Raw genomic sequence first — 27,461 nt, forward strand, 5'->3', positions numbered from 1 at the left:
ACTGTTGACCTTAGAAATGGAAAAGTATATCCGGAAGGTATATCCTGAAAGTGTTACTTTTAAATTTTTTCTAAAGCTCTGTTAAATTGCTACCTTAGTTCAAAGTGGGGAAAAGAAGCCAAAACCTGCTACTGGGAGTTAAGTTGACAAGTATGTTCTTTCATGATTACTTTGTGTTAGGGCGTAAAATCCCCTTTCGATGTAAACAGGGCTTTTAAGAATCTGGAAAGGAATGTTAAACAGCAGGTGAAGGTTGGAACCTTGAGGCCAAAGAAGACATTAAGTAAACTTAACCTATCCAATTTATCCTGGAACTTGAATAACTCTAGAGCCTGGAAAAGAATACCTAAGGCTCTTTCTGGTCACAGTGAATTAATGTCTGAGTTAACCAAAGCTGTACTATTTGCATAGAGAACTTCTGGGATTTTTAAGAAAACAGAAATGCAAAGACAACTCTAATAGGCTCTACCTTTGAAACTTTTAAGGGGATATGAACGTCATAGTCTAGCAATCATAGTAAAAAGTACACTTAGAAATGTTTACATAAAATGTCTACTGTTAAAAGCCAAGGTAAGGCAGATTTCTCAGAGCGACTACACTACATATGTCTATGTAATTCGGCTAGTCAGAGGATAGGCACATCAAAACTTGTTTTTAATGGTTACTTAACCTTTACCTAGTAAAAATAGTACATTAACATATTTTTCTGTATTCAGAAACTTTTTGGAAATACTTACCCTACAGGAAACTCCTGAACCTACAAAAACTAAAAATTCTACAGCACAAGTGGAATGCGTGTTGGGGTTGCTTATTCTGATGAAATAATGTGTGTTAGTTATGTCATTATAAATATTCACATCATTTTGAATGTCTTCCTCCCAACTTGCAGCAAAGATTTCTTACCAGGCAGGCAAAAGAGATATTTCTAGAAGATAACAGGATCATTCAGGGTCACTAGCTTCAAAATTGAGCCCAAGTCCAACTCTGGAAACACTGTCATAATTTCACTGTCAAGGAGAAGTTGTATCCCAGATTCGTGAGGTCTCCTGTTGAGAGTTTTTCTGACACTAAAACTATTGAATCTTCTGTAACTCCCAATGAACTCTGACCAAAGAAACAGGCATAATAGCAGTGTCAGTAATAACAGTAATAGAATAATAATTTGGCATCAGATTAAGAGTTACCTTTATATTGAAAATGTGTTATTTGCTAGTGACTGCTATATTTTCACGGGTATTATCTTATAAAAATCTTCATATTCAATAAGCATTGTTATACCAGTTTCACAGCTGTAGAAATTGCTGTCAAGAGGCTCAATAATCTCTCAAGATTACAAAACTAGGGAATAGCAGAGCAGGCTTTGACACGGGTCTGCATGGTTCCATAGCCGGTACACTTACTTCTGGTAGATAGACAGCTGCCTCCCTCTAGTTGTCCAACCACCCACTATTGCCCAAGCCAGCTGGGTACCCACAAGGAAGTATGTCCCTAACTTTGTAAGAAGTAACTGCATGCACTAAGTGCATTTGTGGCTTAAAACTAAGAGTGCCCCCAGTGTAGACAGTGCATGTGAGATCAATCGGCAGCCTTGCCCTTTCCATTAAACCCTCCAAAGTCCCCTGCATCAAGTACAATACCCTGACACAGAGTGTGTGCTCGCTTGAAGGAATGAGGCAGGCTGGGGGACTTTATTCTCCCTACCTTCATGGCCTATGAGAGATAGAAATACTTGGATGCTGTAGACCACTTGACAGAATTAATTCAATTAGGAGCCAATTTATTCTATCTTGAAAAGTGTAATTCTAGGGGCACCTGGGTGGCTCACTTGGTTTCATGTCAGGCCTTTGATTTCTGCTGACAGCACATAGCCTGCTTGAGATTCTCTCTCTCCCTCTCTCTCTCTCTCTGCCCCTCCCCCACTTGTTCTCTCTCTCTCTCTCTCTCTCTCTCTCTCTCTCTCTCAAAATAAATAAACTTAAGAAAAAGTGTAATTCTAGTAAATTTCTGGCTTATTATTCATGATAAATGTAGAAAATGCAGTTAGTTTTTTTCTCAAGAAATTATAATGGACCCTAACTCATTCATTCATTATCATCCATATAAAATTGATTTTTCATATCAATATTCATATCAAAGTACCTAAATATTTGCTAAGCAAGAATGCTGGGCATTATGCCAAGTAGAAGTGTGTAGTGCTGAGGTGTTGGGTATGGGTGGGAGGACTATTTTGGTTCTAAAGTGAGTCCTTAAGGATAAAGAGAAGTTATCTATGCTTAATGGAAAAGAACTTTTAAAAAGTAGGAAAATTTAAATGACATTTTAGTCAAGGATCCTATACTTTTGGGGTTTTGTTCATTTTTTTATGTTCAGTAACGTGTTAATTGGAAGGATAGTAAGGAATGTTAATCTAAGCAGGACTAGTATGGAAGTGAATCTACACCACACTCCAAAAAGTCTATGTAAATAAATATCCTGATCAAAATCTTGGATAACTTAAATGGTGTTGATTGATATGATTCTGAATAGGACTAGTTCATTTCTCTGTGAAAATCTGGAGTTTTCACATATGGATATTTCTTCCTATAGATGAAAGAGAACTCTTATTTAGTTTAAAACAGTTGACAGGAGGCTTAATAAATGATTTACACACAGGGTGATCAGATGCGTACCAAGTATACTATTCGTGAATTGAAATAATTCCTCCTCCATAACAAAAAAGGCATCTCATCGGCACACTTGCATTTATAGTCAAAATGTGATTGTCAGAGTAGAAATGAACTTGATTTTATTTTAAAGTATTGCTGTGCAATTGATTGAAGACAAAACATTATTATTATTATTATTATCATTTGCATTTTTATTACAACTGAGATCCTTTAAGCCATCTTCTAAAGTGAAGGTTAAACCCTATACTGTTCATAGGAAAGTTTGTAATGTCTGTGTCCCTGCACATTATCTACTATTAGCCTCTGGAGGCAGTGAGACTCAGATGCTTATTACCCAGCTCACTTTAAGAAGTTTGCAAGATTGAAAATAAAAATATCACCTGCATTGAACATTATGCTGAGTCTATGTAGAGTTTTTCCAAAATTTAAACCTAGGCCATGCTAAATCTTATATATGTTCTGAGAAGTAAAGACAATGCACATTGGATGGAACATGGACTCAGGAGTTCTATAAACCCAAGGTCAGATCTGGTGTTAGTAGTTTTTAGCTCTAAGATATAGAACAAGCAATGTGGTCTCTCTGAACTCAGTATTTTCACTCATAAAAGCAACTTTATACAATTGCAGGAAGGGTGAACTGAGATCATTTATATGTAAAGTGCTAAAATGGTAGCTTTTGAACTTGTTCATAGTTGCTTCACATTATTGTGGGTTCTTGGGTTGAAATAGTCCAACAGGGTACCATTTGATTGGTCAGCAGATATGCACAGTATGTCTACTGGGTGCCAACCATTCTGATGGCCCAGAGAACACAATGGTGCTGAGGCCCAGCCTTTGTCTTCCAGGGGCTTCCTGGAAGGGGGTCCCCTTTGCAGGGATTATGAAATGCTGTGCATTTTGGCCAACCTGGGATGTGTGCTGTGATGGCAGGAGGGAGAGTCACAGAGATAAGGTGACTTGTTTTGATTTTTGTTTTTCTTTTTAAATTCCCCCTCTCTCTCTCTTTTTTTTTAAAGTTTATTCATTTTTGGGAGAGAGAGAACAGAGAAGGAACAGAGAGAAAGAGAGAGAGAATCCCAAGCAGGCTCCACTCTGACTGCAAAGAGCCTGATGCGGGCCTCGATCTCACAAACCATGCGGTCATGACCTGAGCTGAAAACAAGAATTGGACACTTAACTCACTGAGTCACCCACGCACCCCTAAATTCTCTCTCTCTTTTTCTTTATATATTTTTTAACATCTATTTATTATTGAGAGACGGAGCATGAGCAGGGGAGGGACAGAGAGAGGGGAGACACAGAATCTGAAGCAGGCTCCAAGCTCTGAGCTTTCAGCACAGAGCCCGACACGGGGCTGGAACTCACAAACCATGAGCTCATGACCTGAGCCAAAGTTGGACGCTTAATCGACTGAGCCACCCAGGCACCCCAAAATTCTCTCTTTTTTATGCAAACAATAAAACTGGCTTGCTTCCCCCCCTCCCCCATGTGGATGTATTTGTTTTTCTGTTAGCTCAGTGGTTTTGGGTAGGCCTACCCTTTGTATCACAACAGCAGATTCTCAAGCTAAATTAGAGTCAGGACAATAACACAGGATGACTCCTTTATGAAGTTGAATTCAAGCCACACTTCTTAGAGGGCCAGCAGTTGACTTGGCTGGGATTGTCAGGCTGGAATACCCTCTCCTAAAACTAGTGATATATGAACATATTTACGTTAGTTCTGAGAAATCAGGGAGTATAGCATCATTATTAAGAACTATCTATCTTTAATTGAACTTTGCAGGTCTGTTAACTTTATTCCAAATTCAGGCAGGAAGAGTTATAAGGGGTTTGGCGGCTTGCTGTCTGCGTGGGAACTGGGGGCCTTTCAGAGCTACACTTCTTTTCAACCCCAGCAAAGATAATGTAGAGGATGCAAATTATCCTTAGACTTATTTTCTTGTACTGTTCTTATAGGCTCACCCAATTAAATGGTGGATTGTATTTAATAGATAGGCTTCCTTGCCAAATGGTCATAACTTTCCTCAAAGGTTGGAAGTTGCTCTAAACTCAGCACTAAAGGCTATCAAGCTTAGATTTACTTTTCCTGTAACTATTCTTAGCAACATTGGCACAGCTATGACCTTGGCACAGCTATGACAATAATGATAAAAATAAAATTTAATTATTTTAGTTTTAACTATTTGCATTTCCAAGAAGAGGGCCAGAGCTTTTGAAGAAATAAATATTTAAAAATTTCTATATAGATGTACATATGTACTCACATGTGCACGTGTGCACAGTGTATATTTCTTTAAACCATTCTAACCAAATTTTTGCATATGTATAACCAAATTCACATTTTTTTACCCATTTTATCCATTACACATCAGTTTTGCCTGGGGAGGAAAAAACATTTAATTATCAGCCTAAAGTTAACATCTACTAAATTTACAAGAGAATACTTCACCCTTTACATATACATGTAGAAGTAAGTGGTATTTTTATTTGACTATCGTGGAAAATGTAGAGAAATGTATCTTTGATTTTTCTGAATGCCTTTCAAGTTACCTTGTTGCTATGGTGTGAGTGTTTGTGTCCTTCTAAAATTCATGTATTAAAATCCTAATACCCAAAGTGACAACATTAGGAGAGGTGAGGACTTCGGGAGGTGGTACTTTTGGGAGATGACTGGGTTTAAACCCAGGAGTGGTTTAATACTCTTATAAAAGACCCCAAGAGAGCTCCCTTGCTCATTCCACCATGCAAAGCTATAATTAGAAGTCTGCAACCCAAAAGAAGGGCCTCACCTGGCCATGCTGGCACCCTGATCTTGGACTTCCAGCCTCCAGAACTATGAGAAATAAATAGTTGTTGTTTATAAGCTACCCAGTTTATGGTATTTTGTTATAGCAGCCCAAATGAATAAAAATGTATGTAAATGCACATTTGTTCTAAGTCGTCTGAATTCTTAAATAAGATTTTAAGAAGATTGACCAATAAAGCTATACTTAGAAAATGATTTAGTCTAGCCCTGAAATAAAATGCTATCCTGACCTTCTGGGCTTACTGCATCCATTCTTTCAGGAAACATTTATGGACCATCTTCTATTGTAAAGCATTCTCTGAAGTACTGGGAATCTAGAAATGAAAGATACACTTCTTGGCATTAAAGAACTTACAGTGTGATGGGAAGGGCAGTTGAATGAACAGACTTTGTGAGAGCAGAGAAATACTCTGACATATATACACAGAGCGTACATGGGAGGGGGCGGCATTTAATGGAGACTGCAGGGTGAAGAGTGATCAAAGACAGCTTCCAAGAGAAGGCGGACTTTGGGTTGGTGAGCTGAGTTACTGGGGAGCTTCACTACCACAGAGGGAGAGAAAAATCTATCTAAAGCCCACATGCAGTTCAGCACAGCTGGAGAATTAGATGGGGGAAAGGAAGGTGGGTAGAGTGAAGGCCATGATGTTGGAGTGCTGGGTCATAATCAAAGTGAGAAGGATTTATTGAGTGCCTAGCACCATATGTTATGGATATTACCCCTAATCTTTCAACTGAAAGCATTCTTACTCTTTCTATTCTCTCTTCACAACTAAAGAGAGACTTAGGGACTCTAAGTGATTTGACCCAAAGGCCACATGCCTAATGAATGATACACATACACAAAAAGATTCAGACCCAATCTTGTCTCCAAAGCTATGATTCTTTCTATTGATTTGGAGGCTTGGCTTCCCAGGAGTATTGAATAATGCATTTATATCCTGAATGCCTTGAGGATACACTTACCCATACTTCTTTCTCCTGGCAGAAACGAAATAATTTATCTGGACCTGGAGTTTTTGCAGCATTATTTATTAAGTTCTTATCAGAACCTAACATAAGCTTTGATGATTCACATTAAGTTTTCTTCTTTAAGTTACTTTACATATACTTGAATGAGTTTGTTATCCACAATAATAATTTATGTTCAGGTTTAGTGTAAATAATTTGTTGGGTTGACTCTAGAATATCAAAACCAACAAGTAGAAAACCATAGGATAACATAATTGATAGAGAACTGGATTAGGAGTCCAGGTAGGGGCTTAAATCAACCTCACAGTTTAAGCATTCAGTTTGACAAATGAAATGGTTGATTTCATTCTCTTCTAGAAAGATCAAGACTTCAAAAACATAAGATTCAAAACCCAGCTCTACTTTGGAATTTTCTTAGTCTCAGTTTCATTATTTGTCAAATAGAGGTAATTATTTCACAGGAATATTGTAAGGATTGAGCACAGAGCTAAATGTGCTTGGTCTATAGTAGCTACTAGATAAAGGCCATTTTCCTTACCTTTATTCAGATAACACAGTCAAAAGCAAGGCTAACTATTGAAGGTTTTTCCAGCTCATTGTCCTGAGTTAAATGCAACAGGGTTATAATTGTGGGGAAGAAAGCCAGTCTGATTCTATCCTCTTACTGTCCCTATGCCTCAGTTTAGATACCCAACTTGGGAACTTTAGGAAGAGATCAAGTTTCTTAAGAGAAGGAAGTATAATGCAAACTCAATGTAAGAATATAAGGCAACTTCTTCCTCAACAAAGAACCTCTACTATAGGTCACTGCCTGATCTTGCTCCCAAGATTTCAGGGAACAGTCTTTCCTGAAGCTTGCTGCTCCCACCCATATTTTATTACTGCTCTACAGCAACACCTCATCACTTTGAGAGAAAAATCTGTCCCCATGAAACTTTCATCTATATGCCCTAATTTTGCTCTCTGAAACAAGAAAGAACTCTAATTTCCTCTCCATCTTTTAAATCTTCATCTTTAAACATCTCAATCACTCTTTCTTCTGTCCTTATGATGAAAGTGAACAACTTCTTCAGTCATCCCTTACGTAACACTCTTCTCAGACTTTTCTCCCCTTGAGTCATCTCACTACACGTGAGCACAATACTCTAAGCTGGTCAGCAATGTACAGTTCAACTATTAACAACCTGATGGAATTTATTGTGCTTTTACTAACCATGCCTGGTATTGAAATAGCTTTTCGGTAGTTTCCACTGCACTGCTATACACACCGATGTTGTCGTTACTTGAAAGCTCCCTCTTTTGTTTTTTTTAATATGAACTGCTACCTGGCTATGTTTTTATAATTCTATATGTGATTTTTTAAATAACACAGAATACTTTACAATTAGTTTCATCAGGTTAGTTTAAGCTTCTTGAGAAATTTGAAAATTTGTGTTGTGTATCGTTTTATCTCACTTTCCATTGAAACTTTTCTCCTCCACAAAAGTGGCCAACCTGTGTCTCCATCGCCTCCTTGGCTGGGGCATTATGCTGCACAATTGTGTGTGGTGGTCAGCCCTGAGGCTGGTGCTCAGCCAAGTGAGCGATTAAAGTCTCCCAACATGCTAATGCAAAACTCTGTGTGGCAAGTACTTTGATTAGCTTGATTTGTTGTGTCTCTGGGCTTCAAAGGGCATTCTGCAGGAGTAAAGAGAACCGTTTCCCAAGAGACTTGTGATCTTTAAAAATACTGAGGCAGCCTTCTCTTGACTTGGCTTTATTAAATTGATATGTTTAGGGGCGCCTGGGTGGCACAGTCGGTAAGCACCCGACTTCAGCCAGGTCACGATCTCGCGGTCCGTGGGTTCGAGCCCCGCGTCGGGCTCTGGGTGGATGGCTCAGAGCCTGGAGCCTGTTTCTGATTCTGTGTCACCCTCTCTCTCTGCCCCTCCCCCGTTCATGCTCTGTCTCTGTCCCAAAAATAAATAAACGTTGAAAAAAAAAATTTTAAAAAAATTGATATGTTTAACTAAGTGGTAGTGACCATAAGATGAGTTACATTTAACTTCTAACCTGCAGTATTGCCATGGGTTTGAGACAGGGCTAAATAGTTTGGCTCTGAAGTTCACTGTCAAAAAGTATCCAGGATTTCAGGTGTTCATCTCAATTAATGTGGAGCATATGTAAAATTAGGCTACACATATTATAAGAATTATTTTTTCTCTCGAAATTTCTGGCTTTTAGATTCCCAGACCTGGCAGGAAATCTTTTTGGCTTCTCTGCTTCTGATCCTAGCTGTTTTCACAAAATGCAAACACATGCAAAAACATTGTAATAAACCTCAATGTTCAGTCATGTTCAGTAAGACTTCAAAAGATGTTTGCTTTGAACTTGGTTCTAAAGATGGGCATACCTTCATGAGAATGGAAGATATCTTCTTACTCTCTATGATGTGGTTTGGCCCTTTTCAGGGCCCCAAAGTAAGCTTTGTTCTGTAAGGCACATTAAATTTACTTTTTAGGCTAAGAATTAACATAGAAATTTCTTCTTATAGAACATCTTGGAGCTCTACTCCCCAAAGGGGCAAGGGTTTTAGACCACAAAGGAAAAACAGTACTGCATCAAAGAGACTTGGAGCATCATCATGAGCTCCACATTCTGTGCCCTGTCTTAGATTTAATCAAGCATTTGAATTGTGGTTTGCGGCATTGTTGGGTGTTGGGTGATCCACATAAACTCTGGTATCACTTCGTAGTTTATAGAAATGTGAGACTAGGCTGAAGAGGTGTGGTACACCCTGTAGTTAGCAGAATCTGATTGCAAAGATACGTTCTGTAAACAGGTCCTTCCACATCCTTTTTCACTTTGTTTCCATTTTAAGTTTTATCCACCTTCCTGATAATCACAGTGCAAAGCACTCTGCCTCTCCTAGAGAGAACTGTGCCTTTGATCTTTATGCAGATAGACCATTTGAGCTGGTAAGACTGAAGGTCTCTTTTTGGTAGGTACTTTCATTGGATCTCACTCATTGTTATTTTTATATTCTACCTTTGGGTTATTTTTGTTCATCTATGTTTTAAGGCCATTTTCCAATTCAGAAAAATAGTCAATTTTTAAAATATCTTTCTCTAGTTCCTATTTGAACTATATTTTCTGTGGATCCTACATAGATCTAAAACATGACCTGTCTCCCTACCTCTTGCTACTAGAATCTCCGTGATTCTGTTATTTCTGAAATATTCAGAGATAAAGTCTGTGTCTTCCTAGATTTCTAACCACACCTTCTAACTATCTTTTGATTGTTTGGCACCTTAAGTTAAAAAATTGTGCCTTTTATAATAATCCTCATTCATTCAATAAATATTTTGGATTGACTCTTAGATGCCAAGCCCTGCATTAAGTGCTGTAGCCAGTAAGGGACAGAAATGTCTACTGGCAGAGAGCTTCATTGGTATTCTTAGTCCAGCCCCAGGCTGTGCCCCTCTGCATGGGATGAAGAATGCCTCAGTCAAGGGGATATACCTACCTGGAGCCTGACCATGTACGAGGTACAGGATCTTAAAATCTCCTTCCCAAATGATTTGAAGCCTGCTTCCTGAACTTTCATGGCCTTCTTCTTTTGTCCATCCCTTCCCAAGAGCTCAGTTCCAGGCCTGAGGTGTGGGCAAGCAGTCGCCCTTTGGGAGGATGAAATGAGCCTCAAGATGTAGGCAGGGATATCCACACATATGCTCACAAAACCCCTTGGGGTACAACATGGGTGGGGCAAAAAGAGAGGCAAGAGTATGGCTCTGGGGTCAGCACTGCCTTCCTCCTCTCCCTTTCTGCCAAATTACGGTGCAGAACTTGAAAGAATATTAGAATTCTGAATTTGAAGCTGACCTGCCAGGTCTGTTTGAAAGTCAGAGTTTATTTTATATAATAGCTTGTTGACAATGTGGACCTCTGACTGCTCACCTCAGGTCCCGCAAATGTTAAAGATGTGTCCAGGGAGGTATGCCTGGATGGCTCAGTTGGTTAAGCATCTGACTCTTGATCATGATCTCACGGTTTGTGGGATCGAGCCCCATATCGGGCTCCTATTGTCAATGTCTGTTTGAGATTCTCTCTCTCTCTCCCTTTCTTTCTGCCCCCCCCCAAAATAAATAAATAAACTTAAAAAGAGTAAGAGGTGTTTAGGGAGCTGACAATGTAGTGGAGACTATGTCAGGCCAAAGCAACTGGTGTAGCAAATTCTCTAATTGTATAGAGAGTCATGGGAACACATGAGGAGGGCAACACAAATGTTGGGAAGTCCTCTTGGAACAAGGGGGCACTGAACTTAGACTTAGGAGTAGAATCTTACTAGGTAAAATCAGGAAGAGGGCATGGAATGCATAAAGGAATGGCCTGAGGAGGGAAGGAGGGACAGACAGAGGGACAGGGAGACAAAGAGACAGAGACACTGACTGTAGGGGAACTGGAGGTTACTCAGTATGACTTGAGTGTTGGGGAGGGTCTTGAATTGAAGAAGGAGAGATGGTCAGGAATAAAGTCCTGTTAAGGATGCATTCTTACTTCCCTTTCTCAATAATTTCTCTTGACTTGTGTCATTTGCTTCTTTCTAGTTCTTATGTCCAGCCTCTTAAAAGTCCCCTTTCCCTTGCCATCCATCCACGTTGAATGCACTGCTGAAATCTGATTTGTATGGGAAGCCATTCAATAACTACCTGTCACTGAAGGTGCAAGATCCTTGTAATGAAAGTGACACCCAAATAAGACTGGATAAATGAAAAAGCAGCATCTAATTTCCCTGCATCAGGTCCCCCTTCCAGCTACATTCTTAAAGAATTAAGCATATCTCTAATTCTCCTACCTTACATAGTGTGAAGCTGGCTTTCTCTGTCTTTCATCCCCTGAAAGCCTCCTAATACTAGTACTAGTACTTATTATCCTGATAAATAATGATGACAGCCAGGCTTTCATACTTGTCTTCTCTGCTTTGTGGACATTGTTTCATGTAATCATTATAATAGCCCATGAGGTGCTCATGGTGTTATCACCATTGACTGAAGGAGAAACCAAGACCCAGGGAAGTCATATAATTTGCCCAACGCACATGTGCATACGTGACAGAACTGGGGTATGGGCCCATAGCTGCTGGACTCTAAAGCCTGTACTCTTGCCTCTCTAGGACATCATGTTTCCCACTTTCTGACAATACATCGAATCAAAGCCAAGTCTTAGTCCAGTGACCAAGTCATATTAAGCAGAAGAAATAACTATACATAAACACAGGTGGTGAGTTCAGACATAGTAATGGACAATTGTCTTTTCAAAACTTCAGAGTTAGTAATTGTGATACTTGGATAAACACCATATTTATCTTCCCAAGTCACTTTTCTTATTTATTTGGAGGTCACCTCTTCTTCTTGGAAAATTGATTATGCTTCAAAATATTTCCCCCAGCCAAGTCTGAACTCTCCTAGTGGCACTGTTTATGATATCAGCTGCCAAGTTTGTGACAGGCTAGATAATGCTACTTCATACATTTTGTTTATTTCGCTTGAAACTTAATTCTACAGCTAGCATTCTTTTTGGACCACTTAAGGAACCAATTAGACAAAAGATCAGGGGCACCTGTGTGGCTCAGATGGTTAAGCATCTGACTTCAGCTCAGGTTATGATCTCACGGTTCATGAGTTCGAGTCCCACATCAGGCCCTGTGCTGACAGCTCAGAGCCTGAAGCCTGCTTAGGATTCTGTGTCTCCCTTGCTCTTTGCTCCTCTGCCCATGCTCTGTCTCTCTATCTCTCAAAAAAAATGAAAAACATTAAAAAAATTTTAAAAATAAATAAAAGATCAACCCCCTTTAAGTAAATATTTTTTTAAGTAAATATTTTAAAGCTTAAAAATACACTTTTAATGCAGGACTTCTGCCCTGGACTGCCTATATTTATTTACATTTACAAGTCAATGAAAAACAATTTTTCTTATTAAGTTTAAACTAGTCTATAGCCCTTTAATGTCTATTAAATAATGCAAGGGTGTCTGAAATGTGAAACTGGTCTTTTTTGTTGTTGAAGTTAAAAATCAGAGATATATGTTAAAAGAAGCACTAAATTATTTGTGTCCATGATCTGTTAGAGAAATATGTTTCATTCAATGTAGAGACATGTCTAGTATTGTTACTTATCTAAAAAATCAATCATTTTTTTAAATTAAGGAAACATGGGCTGAGAACAGAAGAGACATAAAAGTCTTGGTATTTCATGACCATTGGGTATCAGCTTTCCTGCATGCTCCCATCTGAGTCACAGTTCAGGAAGTTGGTCACCTTAGCCATTTAGCCATTTTGCAAAGACACGAGTTAATTTAATTTTAAAAGAATACATTGTATGTTTGGTTTAAATTATGAGACTGACATTCATATTTCACTGACCTTAGAGAATTTATACAAGTACTTTACAGATTCCAAAGTGACATCTATTGATTTTTTTAAAAGCTTAATGGAAGAAAATGTAAAGGTTTAATTATTTCAAATGGTAAAAATCAAAATTGCCAACTGATTTTTATGAGGTCAGTGCTATAATTAGATTAGTTTAAGATCGAATCAGAACAATAAGAGTGTTCTTTAACTACTTTTCTAGATATATAACCAATAATTACTTTGTTACATACACCAAAAGATTTGGATCAATGAGAGATTAGATATGTGACCATGGAGATGTAGCCAATAGTAAATAGAGCCTTGTAATACTTCACACTCATTTTTAAGAGCTGCCTTTGTACCTTACAATTATGTCTGTAACTATATAGTTTAATATTAGAAATGGCTATTTGTTTACTTTGAAATATATTTTTTGTTACAAAATAGAATACAAATATAGAAAATCACCCAAATCAGGGGTGCCTGGGTGGCTCAGTAAGCTAAGCACCTGGGTCTTTTGATTTCAGCTCAGGTCATGATCTCCTGGTTTGTGAGATCGAGCCCCCCAATCGGGCATCACAATGACAGCATGAAACCTGCTTGGGATTCTTTCTCTGCTCCTCCCCTGCTTGTGCATGCACACACACTCTGTCTCTCTTTGAAAATAAATATAAAAATAAACATTAAAAAAAAAAAAAAAGAAACTCACCCAAGGCAAATGTATGGCTTAATGACTTATTTATGGTGACAACACTACCCAGGTCAAGAAATAGAATTTTGCTAGATAACCGAGAAGTCTCTCCAGTGTGCCCTGTCCCAGTCACAACCTCTGCCCCTCCCCACAAGTAACAGCTCTTCTAACTTATAATCATCCTTCCATTTTGAAAGGAGAGTTATCGTTCAAATATGCCTCTGTCGACATGTTGTCAACTTTGCCAACTTTTAAAAAATCAGTCTCTTTTAATCTACAGGTTCCTCTGCCATTTCTTGCATTTTCTTACAGTTTATCTGTTGAAGAACCCTGCCATTTGATGTGTAGTTTTCTGCGATCTGAATTTTGTTAACTTCATATTCCTGGTATAATTCAACATATTCTTCAGTCCTTCAGTCCTTCAGTTCCTGCAAATTATCCAGAAACTGGGTAAAGCTCCTCTTTGGCAAAACTAGAGGGGACATGAAATATTTGGTTGTTTCTCATGTTACCATCTTAGCAGCCATTGAGGCTTAATGCCAAACTCTGTTGATTCATTGATAGTTGCAAAGTGGTGATATTTTGATTTCATGAATTATTTTGTGTTTATTTGTTAGAGTACTTTTGTTAAGAGACACTTTCCTTCACTTACCATTTGATTAGTCAGTAATACAGTTCCCATAAGAAAGGCAGGATGCCTGCTTGATTTCTCTTCCTTCTTTACCAGTTTTCAAGATAATGAATACTTTCCCTACTATCTTCAGAAGAGAACCAATTCTTTCTTTAAACTTATTTGATATGTTTCAACCTATGGAAGTTATTTTCACTGCTAGATCTCAAATTGTCCCATCTTTGGCCTGTGAGAGCTTCAATTTTATTTTTGGGTCACTTTGTTATGCCCCTGGTAGTCTCTGGTAGCTTCCTTGCTATTGGGTAGCACAAGATATTCCAAGCTTGTGTTTTACATAGCCAGCCCCAAATATGGAATAGGCCAGTGTTTTTTTAAAAGGCCCTAGTTCCTTTTAGTGAGAAATGGTATTTCAACATCACAATCAGGACACTAGAGATAATCATTGCTACTGGGTTGGTCATTTTTTCTAGCCCCTTTGAGTGGACAGTTCATAATGACACATTCAATTCAGATTAGAAAATACCAAGACTCATTTTCAATTTTTTTTTTTAATGTCAGATAGAGAGAGAGAGTGAGAGCAGGGGAGAGGGGCAAAGGGAGAGAGAGAGAATCCTAAGCAGGCTCCACACTCAGCATGGTCTGGGTCCCATGGCCCTGGGATTACAACCTGAGCCAAAATCAAGAATCAGTCACTCAACCAACTGAGCCACCCAGGTGCCCGTATTGAATACCAAGTCTTTAGTTTAATTTTTTTATGGTTATATCTTTGTCTGCTTTTTCCTATACCCACAATTTTGATCTTCATTGAGAAAAGCAATATTAGAATTAAAATATTCCATAATCACTTATTAGTTTTAAAACATACGCAGAGTCTCAAGATAAAAATGCCAATGCATCTACCAATATAAATACTGCAAACTAAAAAAAAAAAATTGCATTTGCTTTCTCTATTCTCTCCCAATTTTTTAATAGTTGCACAAAATCCACATTGTCAGAGTATGTACCCTATGTATATACTCCCCTTTCAAACTGCCGTGTGGCCTCAGGACAGGTGACTCTGTAGTCAATACCCACCATCTGTTCTTACATGTAGGCATTTTGGGTTTTTGAAGGTCATTCTCCACTAGTTAACTGGGCTCACATTTTCTTTCCTTCAGTATCTTAAATATATTAATTCATTTTCTACTGGCATAAATCGCTGCTGTTAAAATCTAATGATAATCTAAATATTTTCCCCTTATAAGTCATGTGAGCTGTTTTTCTAAATGCCCAAAGTATTTTTTTTCTTTTTCTTTAAAATACAATAAATTTGTAGGGGCGCCTGGGTGGCGCAGTCGGTTAAGCGTCCGACTTCAGCCAGGTCACGATCTTGCGGTCACGATCTCGCGGTCAGTGATTTCGAGCCCCGCGTCGGGCTCTGGGCTGATGGCTCAGAACCTGGAGCCTGTTTCCGATTCTGTGTCTCCCTCTCTCTCTGCCCCTTCCCCGTTCATGCTCTGTCTCTCTCTGTCCCAAAAATAAATAAACGTTGAAAAAAAAATTAAAAAAAAAATAAAATACAATAAATTTGCTAGAATTTGTCTTGTGGTCGTCAGTCTTTCTGGCTAATTATTGTCAGGCATGCAGTGCAATATGGAATGTATTATTATTATTTCAGGGAGGTTTCCTGGAATTATAATTTTTTGTATCTATTCTCTTCCCTTGCTTTTGTTTTCTTCTTTACAGTCTTCTATTATCCATATACTGTTGACCTTTGCACAACATAGGTTTGAACTGTGTAGGGCCAGTTGTATAGGGCTTTTTTTTTTCCCCATAAGCACAGTACAGTACTGTAAATGTTTTTCTCTTCCTTTCCACTTTCTTAATAATGCTTTCTTTTCTCTAGCTTACTTTATTGTAAGAATACAGCATATAATACATATCATATGTAAAAAGTGTGTTAATTGACTATTTATGTTCCTGGCAAGGGTTCTGGTCAACAGTAGGCTCTTAGTAGTTAAGTTATGGGTGAGTCAAAAGTTATACATGGATTTTCAACTGGCATGAAACTGGGTCATAACCGTTAACCCCTGCAGTGTTCAAGGGTCAACTTTGTTTCCCCTTCTACTTATCTTCAACATATATCACTTTCCCTAAAATACTTAAAAAAAATTCCTTTATTAATTTCTTTTTGATTAAAAAAATTTCCCTTAAAAATTGTTTTTGCCTCTTTTTTTTTTTAACCTTCTGGTTCTCTTAAGGTGTTGTCTTTTGTGCTTGCTTCATCTTGTGCCCCTTCTATTTTAGTCTTTACCTCTCAAAGGTTTTAAAAAACTTCTCTTTCTTTAATTCTGTATCTCTTCATATTTTTTAAAAGGCCAATTTTGGGGGCACGTGGGTGGCTCAGTCTGTTAAGCGTCCAACTCTTGGTTTCATCTCAGGTCGTGATCTCACAGTTTTGTGAATTTGAGCCCTGCGTCGGGCTCTGTGCTGACACCATGGGTCCTGCTTGGGGTTCTCTGTCTCCCTCTCTCTGTGTGTCTGCTCATGCTGTCTTGGTCTCTCTCAAAAATAAATAAACAAAATAAAGTTAATTAAAAAATAAATAATAAATAGAAATAAAAGGCCAATTTGGAACATTTCCATTTTTCATTATTATGAAAATAATTGTTCATAGCAGTAGATTGCCAAGAAATGATTAAAATATACTTACTAATACATATTTTTCATATTTCAAGGTGGAAATTTTATTCAGTAACTACTAACAAATCCTATGATCAGCAACTTCTTCAGTGGGTTTGTTGCACAAGCATTCAATAATAATTCACTGATTTTAAAAATTCAATAATTCACTGATTTTAAAAGTGACTTAAGGGCCAGGCTCCTGCGTGGCTCAGTCGGTTAAGTGTCCAAATTCAGCTCAGGTCATTATCTCACAGTCCCTGAGTTCGAGCCCCATATCAGGCTCTCTGCTGTCAGTACAGAGTCCACTTCAGATCCTCTGTCTCCCTCTTTCTCTTCCCCTCCCTGGCTTGCACTCCCTTTGTCTCTCTCTCAAAAATATATAAACATTAAAAATTTTTTTTGAATAAATAAAAGTGACTGAGTTCTTTTATCCCACTATTTATAAATTTTGACTTGTATAGGATCTAGAGCTATGTAAAATCTACAAATTGATTGTTTGTCTAGTTATTCATTCATTCTCTAAACATTTTGCCAGGACTTTTACCAGGACATGGGAGGCAAAAATTAATAAAAATAAATTTTGCCATCCAGCAACTTAGAGTTAAAGGGGAAAGATTGAGCAAGTAACCAGGATTATAGTAAGAATGTGACAGGTGTTTTGATAAAGATATCATAGTGTCAAAGGAGTAGTGGGGCCAGGGTAGGAAGCAGGAAAACCAATAGGTGTGGGATCAGTGGTGATACAGGCATTTACAAAATAATAATATTGCACTTTACAGTGGAAATTTTCCATACTCTTACACATTCACCATCTCATATGAAACACAACCATGTGGTTCTGTTGTCCATACTTTATGTATGAAGAAACTCTGCTTCAGAAGAAAAGTTGACTCTCCAGGATCTTACGGCTGATAGTTTGCTGTTTTGGCACATTAAACCATTTTAGAGGAATAAACGACTACTACTTTCTGCAATGATAATAGTGAAACTATTAATTATTGATATGGGAAATCAGTCAACACATCAGAAAAGACACACATCAATAGTACAATGAATAGTTCAAGGTCAAATGGAGTTTTCTAAAAATCAATTGACCGATAACATGTATCTCTATCTATTCTATAAGTCAACGTAATTAAATATCATTAACACTAGCATCCATATAGCCCCACCCTTTCATTCTGTCTCTTCTCCAATATCCACGGATAAAAGTTAGCACTCTCCCAAACAGGAAGCCTCTCATTATTAGCTTTACACTGCCCTCCTTTTTTGTTTCATGTGGGATTAAAGGAAAAAAACATTTTTTTTTTGCAACAGCAAAGTTACTTTTCAGAAAATAAGGAACGCTAAAATGCCTTAAGTAATTTGAAATTTTAACACTATTAGTGACAATTATTAATCCCATAATTGCTGCTGCCCTTTTTCATTCTTTTAAGGTGAGTCTCTAAGGCAAGGGCATTACCATAAAGGACTTATTTAGCTTAACATGAAAAAATTGGAAGAAACATGTAAATCGTTTTCATTTTAATTTAACCGTCAGTTATGTGCTTAGGGATTGAATGTTATTTGTCCTTTGTGAGGGTGCAAATTTGGCTTCTGATCATGCCTTAGATTGCTGGTTCCTAGTACAAACATAAGCTGCTTCAGGGGAACTTGAAGGCAGAGTGAATCATAACATCTTATTTCAAAATGTCACTGTTTTTTAGCTCTTAGAAATGCTAAGGCAGTAAGGATAAATGTGCTATTTTCAGAAAAGAGAGGTGTCTGTACTTCTGCATTATTGCAACATTTATTCCCAAGATCGTGGATACGTTTTCAGAAAAATTTTAACTTAATATGAAAAGACACTGAGGCCAATTAGAAACAGCACTTGTTAATATGCATGGTCTGCAAACAAGTGTAACCATTTATTGACAACATCGATGATCTGAAAGACTTTTGAGCTTTCCAAAAGTTCTGAGTTACAAACTACTGCACCCAGCTTTTTACTAATTGAAAATAGACCACTCCCTATTCTCTTGGACATCAGTGGTAATTGCTGCCTATAGAGTTTGCTAGAGTTTGGAAAGCTGAACTTCAATTCCTATAACATCTGCCACAAAGTTGGCAATGCTGTATAATAATGCAGTTAGAAAACACAACATATAACCATCATGTCAACAGCTATATTACAGGAAATTATAGTATAGAATTAGGAAATGATGCATGATGTTAATATCTCTATATCTAAAAATACAGTAGACATTTATGTGCATAGTATAATTGGTGCTCTTCATTGAAATATTTGTGGTTTCATATATTTGCTATATTGTGTCTGGGGTCTTGCACAAAATTTTCCTTCTGCCTCGTATGAGCTCTTCTCGTTATTCAGCCCCTTCATCTGGCGAATTAAGTCTTTAAGACTGAGATTAAAAATAATTTCCTCAAGTTTTAATTCCTCTACTTTGTCTTTTCGATCACATGTATACAGTGGCTCTAACAGCTTCTAGCACATGAGAGTTGTCAATACATGCTTGTTGAATAAATGGAACACTAGGAGCCCTTTCCCCGTATTTTTTTACTGTAGCACCGTGGGCTTGCCGATGTCGAGTAACATTTGTTTTATATTCTCATAACTGTTTTCTCAAGGTAAACTTTTTACGGTAGGATTTGTTCTTAGTTCTTAGTTCTTAGTTCTTTTATGTTAGGGATTGTTCACCTCTTTGTCCCCACACCTAGCACAGTATGTGGCATGCGATAAGTGCTTAATAAATACTTGTGGAATAAATAATGGGTGAAGTTTTATTAGTCCCTTAGGTTCAGATATGCCTTGGCCATTCCTATCAAGCTCGCATTCTTCTATGCGTTCTTCTTAAGAGGGTGCTGTCTATGTTAGGATTATTGTTTAATTTCAGTTGGAAGGTGGGAAGAAAGAGCATTCTGGTGGAAGTAGGGGTCTCATGAAACTTTCTTTGGAAGAAATTCATACCAGAGGCCTTAGACGTAAAAGATTTGTGAATAAGTATATTCTATGGAAAAATACAAGTCTATATGCATTTTACATAAGGATTTGTAAGAGATGAATAGAAAATACTGATTTAAATAAGACAAGCATGGAGTGCCTGGGTGGCTCAGTCGGATGACCGTCTGACTCTTGATTTTGGGTCAGGTCATGGTCTCACATTTTGTGAGTTCAAGCCTCACATCAGGCTCTGTGCTGACAGCTCCTCCTCCCCACCCCCCCACCCCCAACCGTTTGCATGCACGCTCTGTCTCTCTCAAAATAAATAAACACTTAAATAAGAGAAGCCTGGTATAGTGAGAGATGGTATTGAATTCAGGAGAGTGTGGGCCTAGTCCTAGCTCTGTCTCTAGTATATTCCCTCTCACTAAGAATATTTCCTTAGCTGGAAAATAACTAAAGGAGCAACAAGAGCCTTCATCTCTAATAGTCATAATCCCATGCCAAATGGTAAACTGTAATCATGTCAGTCTTTATTTTCTCTTTCTCTGAGTTTATAACATATTTTATAATTCACATTTAAAACATTTTTCATCTCAAGTGTGGTTATATTAAGATTCATGATAAGTGAAACCACATTTCAGGAAATACATTTTCTTTCTTCCCTTCCCTTCCCTTTCCTTCCCTTCCCTTCCCTTCCCTTCCCTTCCCTTCCCTTCCCTTCCCTTCCCTTCCCTTCCCTCCCCTTCTCCTTTCCTTTCCTTTCCTTTCCTTTCCTTTCCTTTCCTTTCCTTTCCTTTCCTTTCTTTTCTTTTCTTTTCTTTTCTTTTCTTTTCTTTTCTTTTCTTTTCTTTTCTTTTCTTTCCGTCTGGCATGGTTTCCACATATTCTGCTCTTTCCCTCCTCCGCACCCCGCTGTGTGCCTTGTATCCCTTTTCTTCTCTTTCAAGCGATTTTGCATTTGGGTAATTTTTATTTACTTCCGGGTGATTATCAAAATATTATATTGTTAGAGAGACTTGATATTTAAAATGCCAGTTCTTTTAAATTTAGAAAAGGATGACAGAAGTTGACAGCTTTCTGCTTTTAAAAGGGATTTTATTTCATTAGCGCCCCCAGCGGGGGGAAGGAGGAAAGGTCAGCATTTCAACAGTCCCATGTTAGAAATGGGGAACCCGAGACTGACATATTGAATCAAGCCTCTTGATTGGTGCCATCTATTCTGACCCTAAGATCAGAGATCCTGACATTTTGTTCTTTGTTTTGTGCATTCGGCCCTATGCCAAATTTGTAATGCTCTATGCAGTGTTTGTTTCCTCTGTATTTTCCTCCGGTGGTCTTTTTACTTCATGCTCCTCATTCATCAGTGCCACCAATGTCAGTGATTTATGAACGGTAGCTACAGCCAAAATCCAGTCTGTGTGGCCTTTGAAACGAATGATGTTGTGTGGGTTTCTCCTCTTCTATGGTATAGGTATTGAAAAGGACCTGACACTGTGGGAAGAAGCAAGCCTGTTGAAGAAAGCCCTGTAGCCTACACAGTGCTTTGGTTACATCTGACCATCAAGAAAACCCTCAGTCATTAGCAGGTCTTAGCATAAGACTGCAAGTGTCCAGATGAATTGGGAAAACCATTGCAGTCTAGCTCCAAGGAAACAAATAGCCTCTTCAGCGAGTGTCCGGGGGCGGCCCTGGAGCGCCTCACTGTTAGCCCTCAGATGTTCAGAGGCCAGCCAGGCAGGTCTCCAACGCTGGCCCCTCCAGAAAGCAGATCTTTACCAACTGCAGTTTGCCTCACTATCTTCTTACCCCGGGCAACCCAGGCGACGGGGAAGGGATTACTAGTACACAAAGGACTAGTTCTGTCACAAGGAAGAGCCAAATTGGAAGATCCCGCTGTATTCCCTCTCCACGAATTATCCAAATAAAGGGAGATAGTATAGCAAATCCAACTAGAAAAAGCAGCTTATCTGAAGAAAATTTCCAGCCTCCTCCATATGCTTTGAGTTAAATTCCTCACAGTTTGGGGGTTTTATATGGATTTGATTTTTCCTAATAGTTTATATTTTAGCTTAAGTAAATATAACTGTCCTATCTCTTTGGCTGTCATATCCGTTGAAAATCCCACAAGCTTGGAAGCATTTGGAAACAGTTAAACTACAGCATACTAATTTTTCACTAGTGGAAACCATGATTTGGGGGGGAAAATATTATACATCTGTGATTTCTAAGCGCTTAAGGAAACCAATACTTTATTTCTAGCTTAACTTTTGTTTTGAAATGAGCATTTTTTTTTTAACTCGCTCTAGCTTAATTTTTGTTTTGAAATGAGCATTCTTTTTTTTAACTCGGTCAAAGTGCTTTGGAGTATACATCACAAGTTTTAAAAAATAAGGTACATTTAATTTTTTATGTTTTAAACTTTTCATTTCAGTGAGGGAAAGGAATGTCAGAGTTGAATCTGGTCCCAGCAGGGCTTTGCCCATACCTAGCCACTTGAATTTAAGCATTTCCTTGAGCCCCTCAGGCTTTAGTTTCTTTATTCATCAGATTCGCAGAGGATGTCTTGCCCTCCGGTTGTAGTGGAAAACCAATTAAATGAGATAATATATGGAGAATCTTTGAAGTGTTAAAAAGAATGTCCTCCAAAAGTTAGGAACAAATGTAAGCTTTATTCACACGTATTTAGTTATCCTTTAAACACACATGTTCTCCTAGAATTTATCATTTCATGATATCTCAGGATTTATTTCCAAATGTCTCTGGCCATGTAGTATAAAAAATATAACTTATCCAAACTAATGAGTTGTTTGACAATTTTGACCACCAATGTTTAGATGGATTTGGAATGTATGTTTAATTTGATGTTAAATTTCTATGATTTAAATCTCAGTGATTACGAGTGCCTGATAAAGGTCTCGTGAAAAGCAAATAATGGAAAATTTACTAATAATGTACAAGCAAGGTGAGAAAGAAAGGCTGCATATAAACACTGGGAAAAGACAGGTTAATGAGCTATACTCTCTCCATAAAATATTTTGAAGTCCATGTGTTAGATCTTCATACAGATTTATAGAATACAGAATTGGTGACCTTTTTCTTAAACTAACATATTTATAAAATTAATAACAAAATTTTACGGATCTCATTTAGCATTCTAAGTTTTAGTTAGCTATTCCAGGTGGTTATTCATTTATGTGACTTAAAATCCACTTAAAAGAAATATTGTTGCCTTGAAAAAATGATCTCCTTCCAAGGAGAAAGTCACCAGACTGACAACCCCAATCAGCATGGTGGGAGCATAGTAAGGATTTGGTGTTATTCCCAGGTTTCAATACTCTTCATGATTCATCTTCTATCGTTCTTTCTTTCTCCTTCCCCTGACTTTTTCAACTTCTATTCCTCTTTGCCTCTAGGGAGAAGCCTCCAGTGGAGGACAGTCACTGAAAAACTACCTGGAAGAAGTGAGTTTTAAGTTAGCCTTGTAACATAGTCTGAAATCAGTCTATCATATAGGACGAATTTCGCTTGGGTTTTCTCGATCTGCTCTACAGTTTCCAGTCTGGGGTATATCCAGTCACACTGATCATGCCCAACAAAACAGGATGATAAATAATATTTCATCAAAATGTTGTTTTTTTCCTTGTTGATAGAGGGATACCTTATAATAATTTAGTCATCCTGAAAATGATGTGTACAACTGCACAGGCCTAGGGCTATCATATATTTTCACTCACAAACATTTGTTGATATCCTAAAAAATGAGAAACACGTGCACAAAATAATAAGACATGCTTATGAAAAGAACAATCTGTACCAAATTGGTGTTCATTCCTGTGATAAATGTTCATCAAGGACATTACTTGTACAAGCCATTAAGCAAAGTGCTGTCTTGACAAATAAGATATATGGTAGACTTTTGTTGGAAAACCATTTAGATGTCTGGATTTAGTTTGGAGATATCCAAGCATGCTCTGTGTCACAGGACATGTCTTTGGACTGTCTACAAATGGTATTTGGGAACTTGCTGATAAACCCGTGGATAGAATCCACAAGACTTGATCTGAAGCCAAACCACAGTGGTCACTAAATTAGCTATCTGAATCTGTTGTAGGTGAAGGGGACTGGGAAATAATCTGGTGATGATGTCAAAGAAGTACCAAATATTTGGTTTGAATATTGCTCCTCAGAAAGATAGAATATCTTTATCTCTAAATATTTTATTCTTGCGCGCATGCATCCATTTAAGATCCAGTTTGAGTGGCCTACTGAATGTGCCACTCAAAACTTCCTCAGAACAGTGTACCCATACTTAAACTCACACTTGCTTCCAAATACCACTCGGAGAGGAAAATGAGAGTATATGGCACCCCTTTAAGTCCCTAACATCTCTGGTTTGCAAGCTTGGAGCTGATTGAAGTTTTGCCAAAGGCACCTGGAGAAGAGATAACGAAAGGAGAAGACCAGGTTGGTTGTCTGGGTTCAGGTTAGAAAAATCAAAATATATGGTGCAAAAAATCGGAGGGTTGGAGTACCAACTTTAAATTTCAGTTTAATGAATTTGATGCAGAGATTGACTAGAATACATTAAAACCATTAATATTGCCGAAGAGAGGCAGACACTGTTTTCGGTGTGTACCCAAGTAGAATTTCTCTTTAGGATTCTGTGGTTGCTAAAGCTCTTGGCTCAGCATTCCCTACTTGGTGGTGGCCTACTTGGTGGGCCTGGGATGGTGGGCCACCTCTACAAGAGGGGTGCCTGATACCCTTTGTAATGTGTCCTGCACCAGTCTAGTGCTGTTGGAGGAAGAAGAAAATTGAGGTGCCAGTACAGGAAATGGGCCGCATACAAGATGATGGAACTTTAATTTGAGCAGTTCTCATCCGAGAAAAAGATCCTTATGTGCAATCTAAGTATACATGTTCTACACTATTATAAATGCTTAATGTGATAACAAGGTTGAGGATTTGTGCCATTTTGTTGGAGGTTCTGGCAGGGCATTGCTTCTCGGTGTGGTCCTCTGACTAGCAACACAGACAACACCTGGGGGCTTGTAAGATATGCAAAATCACACCAGATCCAAAGAATCAAAATATGTATTCTAACAAGATCCTCATGTGATTTGAAGCACCCTAGAGTTTGAGAAACACTGCCCTAAAGTGTTCTTTCCATGTTATTTCTAGAGAGTAACTACATACATCATGCAAACCCTTCAATTTTGTATAATACAGGTAAAGAGGAAAATTTTATTAATACATTTATGAGTTTTGTTTATTCATTTACTCTCAAGAACAATATTTTTGGTTGACTAGGGCTATAAAATCTCCCCAGCTTATGAGATTTGTTACCGATTCTCAGTTTGAATTTATAAGTATGTGTATGCCCATAAGCATTTTTTTAGGAGCTCAGTATCACATAGCTTTTTTGTGTTTTGTTTTTGTTTTGTTTTTTTGTTTTTATTTTTAGAGAGGGAGAGAGAGAGGGAGAGAGAAAGAGTGCAAGCAGAGGAGAGGGACAGAGGAAGAGAGAGAGAATCCCAAGCAGGCTACATGCTCAGCGCAGAACCCAATGTGGGGTTCAATCCTAAGACCCTGGGATCATCACCTGAGCTGAAATCAAGAGTTGGACATTCAACCAACTTGTAACCAGGTGCTCTGACATAGTGGTTTCATCTAATATTGTTTTATATTTAGATTTAAGCTCTTTTTTAAACCAACATGTGATCATTTCTTACAATAAAACTCTAAGTGTGATCTTTAAAAAAATTTTTTTTAATCTTTCATTTATTTTTGAGAGAGAGACAGAGTGTGAGCAGGGGAGGAGCAGAGAGAGAGGGAGACACAGAATCTGAAGCAGGCTCTAGGCCCCGAGCTGTCAGCACAGAGCGGGGCTGGAACTCACGAACCGTGAGATCGTGACCTGAGCCGAAGTCGGACGCTCAACCGACTGAGCCACCCAGGTGCCCCATCTAAGTATGATCTTAATTAGCGAGCTCTTAACTTATTACTAGTTCGTTTCTTTTTGCAGATATTAATTCATTTCGTCTCTAGGAAATATATACTCAAATTCTTCTCCATGGAGAGCATGTTGAGAATGTGAGCCATAAAATGATAATTTTTTCTCTCACGTCTACTCTTTTTTCACGTTTGTTCTCTTTCTGCTTCTTAGTAGAGTCACAAACGATAAGGAACAATTTTTATAAATGTTAGAAGCATTGAAGTTAAAACTGGGCTAGCAAACATTTGCTTTTATGTAGTATATACACTAAAACTTGAATAAACCACAGTGTTTACATTTTTAAATATATCTAACATTTCTTTTTAAAGTTTGGACAACTTTTTGCAGATCAAAGTCTGCTTTTTTTCAATTTAGTCTTATAATTAGACAAAATTATAACCACATGACACTAAGTCAATATTGTTTAGACCTAAATCGAACTAAAGAGACAATACGGTCTCTTCTACAAGCAAAATTAAAATGGAATTTCCATTCAACATTTTTTGTTGTTTAATATATTATTTTTCCAGAATAGGATTTGTATTTTTGAGCAAATATAAAATGAGATATTTTTAAATAGTCTACTTTTCCTAATCTTCAAAATCATTCTTATGGTCAAAAATTTTAAAGAAATTATGTGTTCTTCACTTGTAAAACACTTGGTAACTCAGGTAGGAATAAGAATTTCAAGTCACAGAAATTTCAGTTTTGAAATAATACTAACAGTTATTCAAAAAATGTATAGAATTTGAAACTACTTATCAAAATCAACTGCTTCCAAAGCTTGATTGTCACACTTTTTACAGAAAAGCTAATGTGTTTAAAACATCACATTCCCCCTATGTGTTCACTCTTATGTGGATCCTGAGAAACTTAACAGGAACCCATGGGGGAGGGGAAGGAAAAAAAAAAAAAAAGAGGTTAGAGTGGGAGAGAGCCAAAGCATAAGAGACTCTTAAAAACTGAGAACAAACTGAGGGTTGATGGGGGGTGGGAGGGAGGGGAGGGTGGGCGATGGGTATTGAGGAGGGCACCTGTTGGGATGAGCACTGGGTGTTGTATGGAAACCAATTTGGCAATAAATTTCATATATTTAAATAAATAAATAAATAAATAAATAAATAAATAAATAAATAAATAAATATAAAACATCACATTTCCCATATGAATAATTGGAAAGTAGCATAGTGCACTGCTTACAAATCCCCTAATCATGAGAGATTTATTAATTTAAATGTATATGCATCAGAAAAGTATTGTCAACCTAAATGGGTGAGAAGCTATAAAGAACTAAAGACTGAAGTTAATGATTTTTTGAAACTTTGTAAAGAGCAATTTAGAGCAGCTCCTCACGTCTGCAGGAAGCTAGCTGGTGAAGGCCGGAGGCAACACACACAGGAGTGTGAACAAACTCAAGGTGTCAAATGGCAGATTGGCAATTGCTAAGGGTGTCAGACAGGAAAAAAAGCATGTAGAGCAGGCAGGCCCTTTTCCAAATCTGTGGAGGTTGGTTTTGCCAGCTCTACGGTCTGAACCGGAAAGGAGGCTGATTCTATGCAACACAGTATCTTAAAATCACTTCTCATGCCTATTTTGGCCCGTCTTGTTCTCTGAGTTGTACTATTGCGTGATGGCGACTGTCATGAAGTTCCAACTACACTTCTGTGGAAAGTGCATGCCATTATCCTGTCATAGATAAGGT

At 37.9% G+C, this 27,461-nt stretch overlaps 1 protein-coding gene across 1 annotated transcript in view; it reads left to right on the forward strand.

Moving 5' to 3' along the window:
- CF2H8orf34 (chromosome F2 C8orf34 homolog) overlaps positions 1 to 27,461 on the forward strand; it is a 405,526-nt gene that overhangs the window by 340,004 nt on the left and 38,061 nt on the right. The window contains 1 exon segment of the mRNA XM_019822764.3: positions 23,178 to 23,225. Coding sequence (XP_019678323.2) covers positions 23,178 to 23,225 — 48 coding nt within the window.

This window comes from Felis catus, chromosome F2 (genome assembly GCF_018350175.1).
Source record: "Felis catus isolate Fca126 chromosome F2, F.catus_Fca126_mat1.0, whole genome shotgun sequence".
NCBI lineage: Eukaryota > Metazoa > Chordata > Mammalia > Carnivora > Felidae > Felis > Felis catus.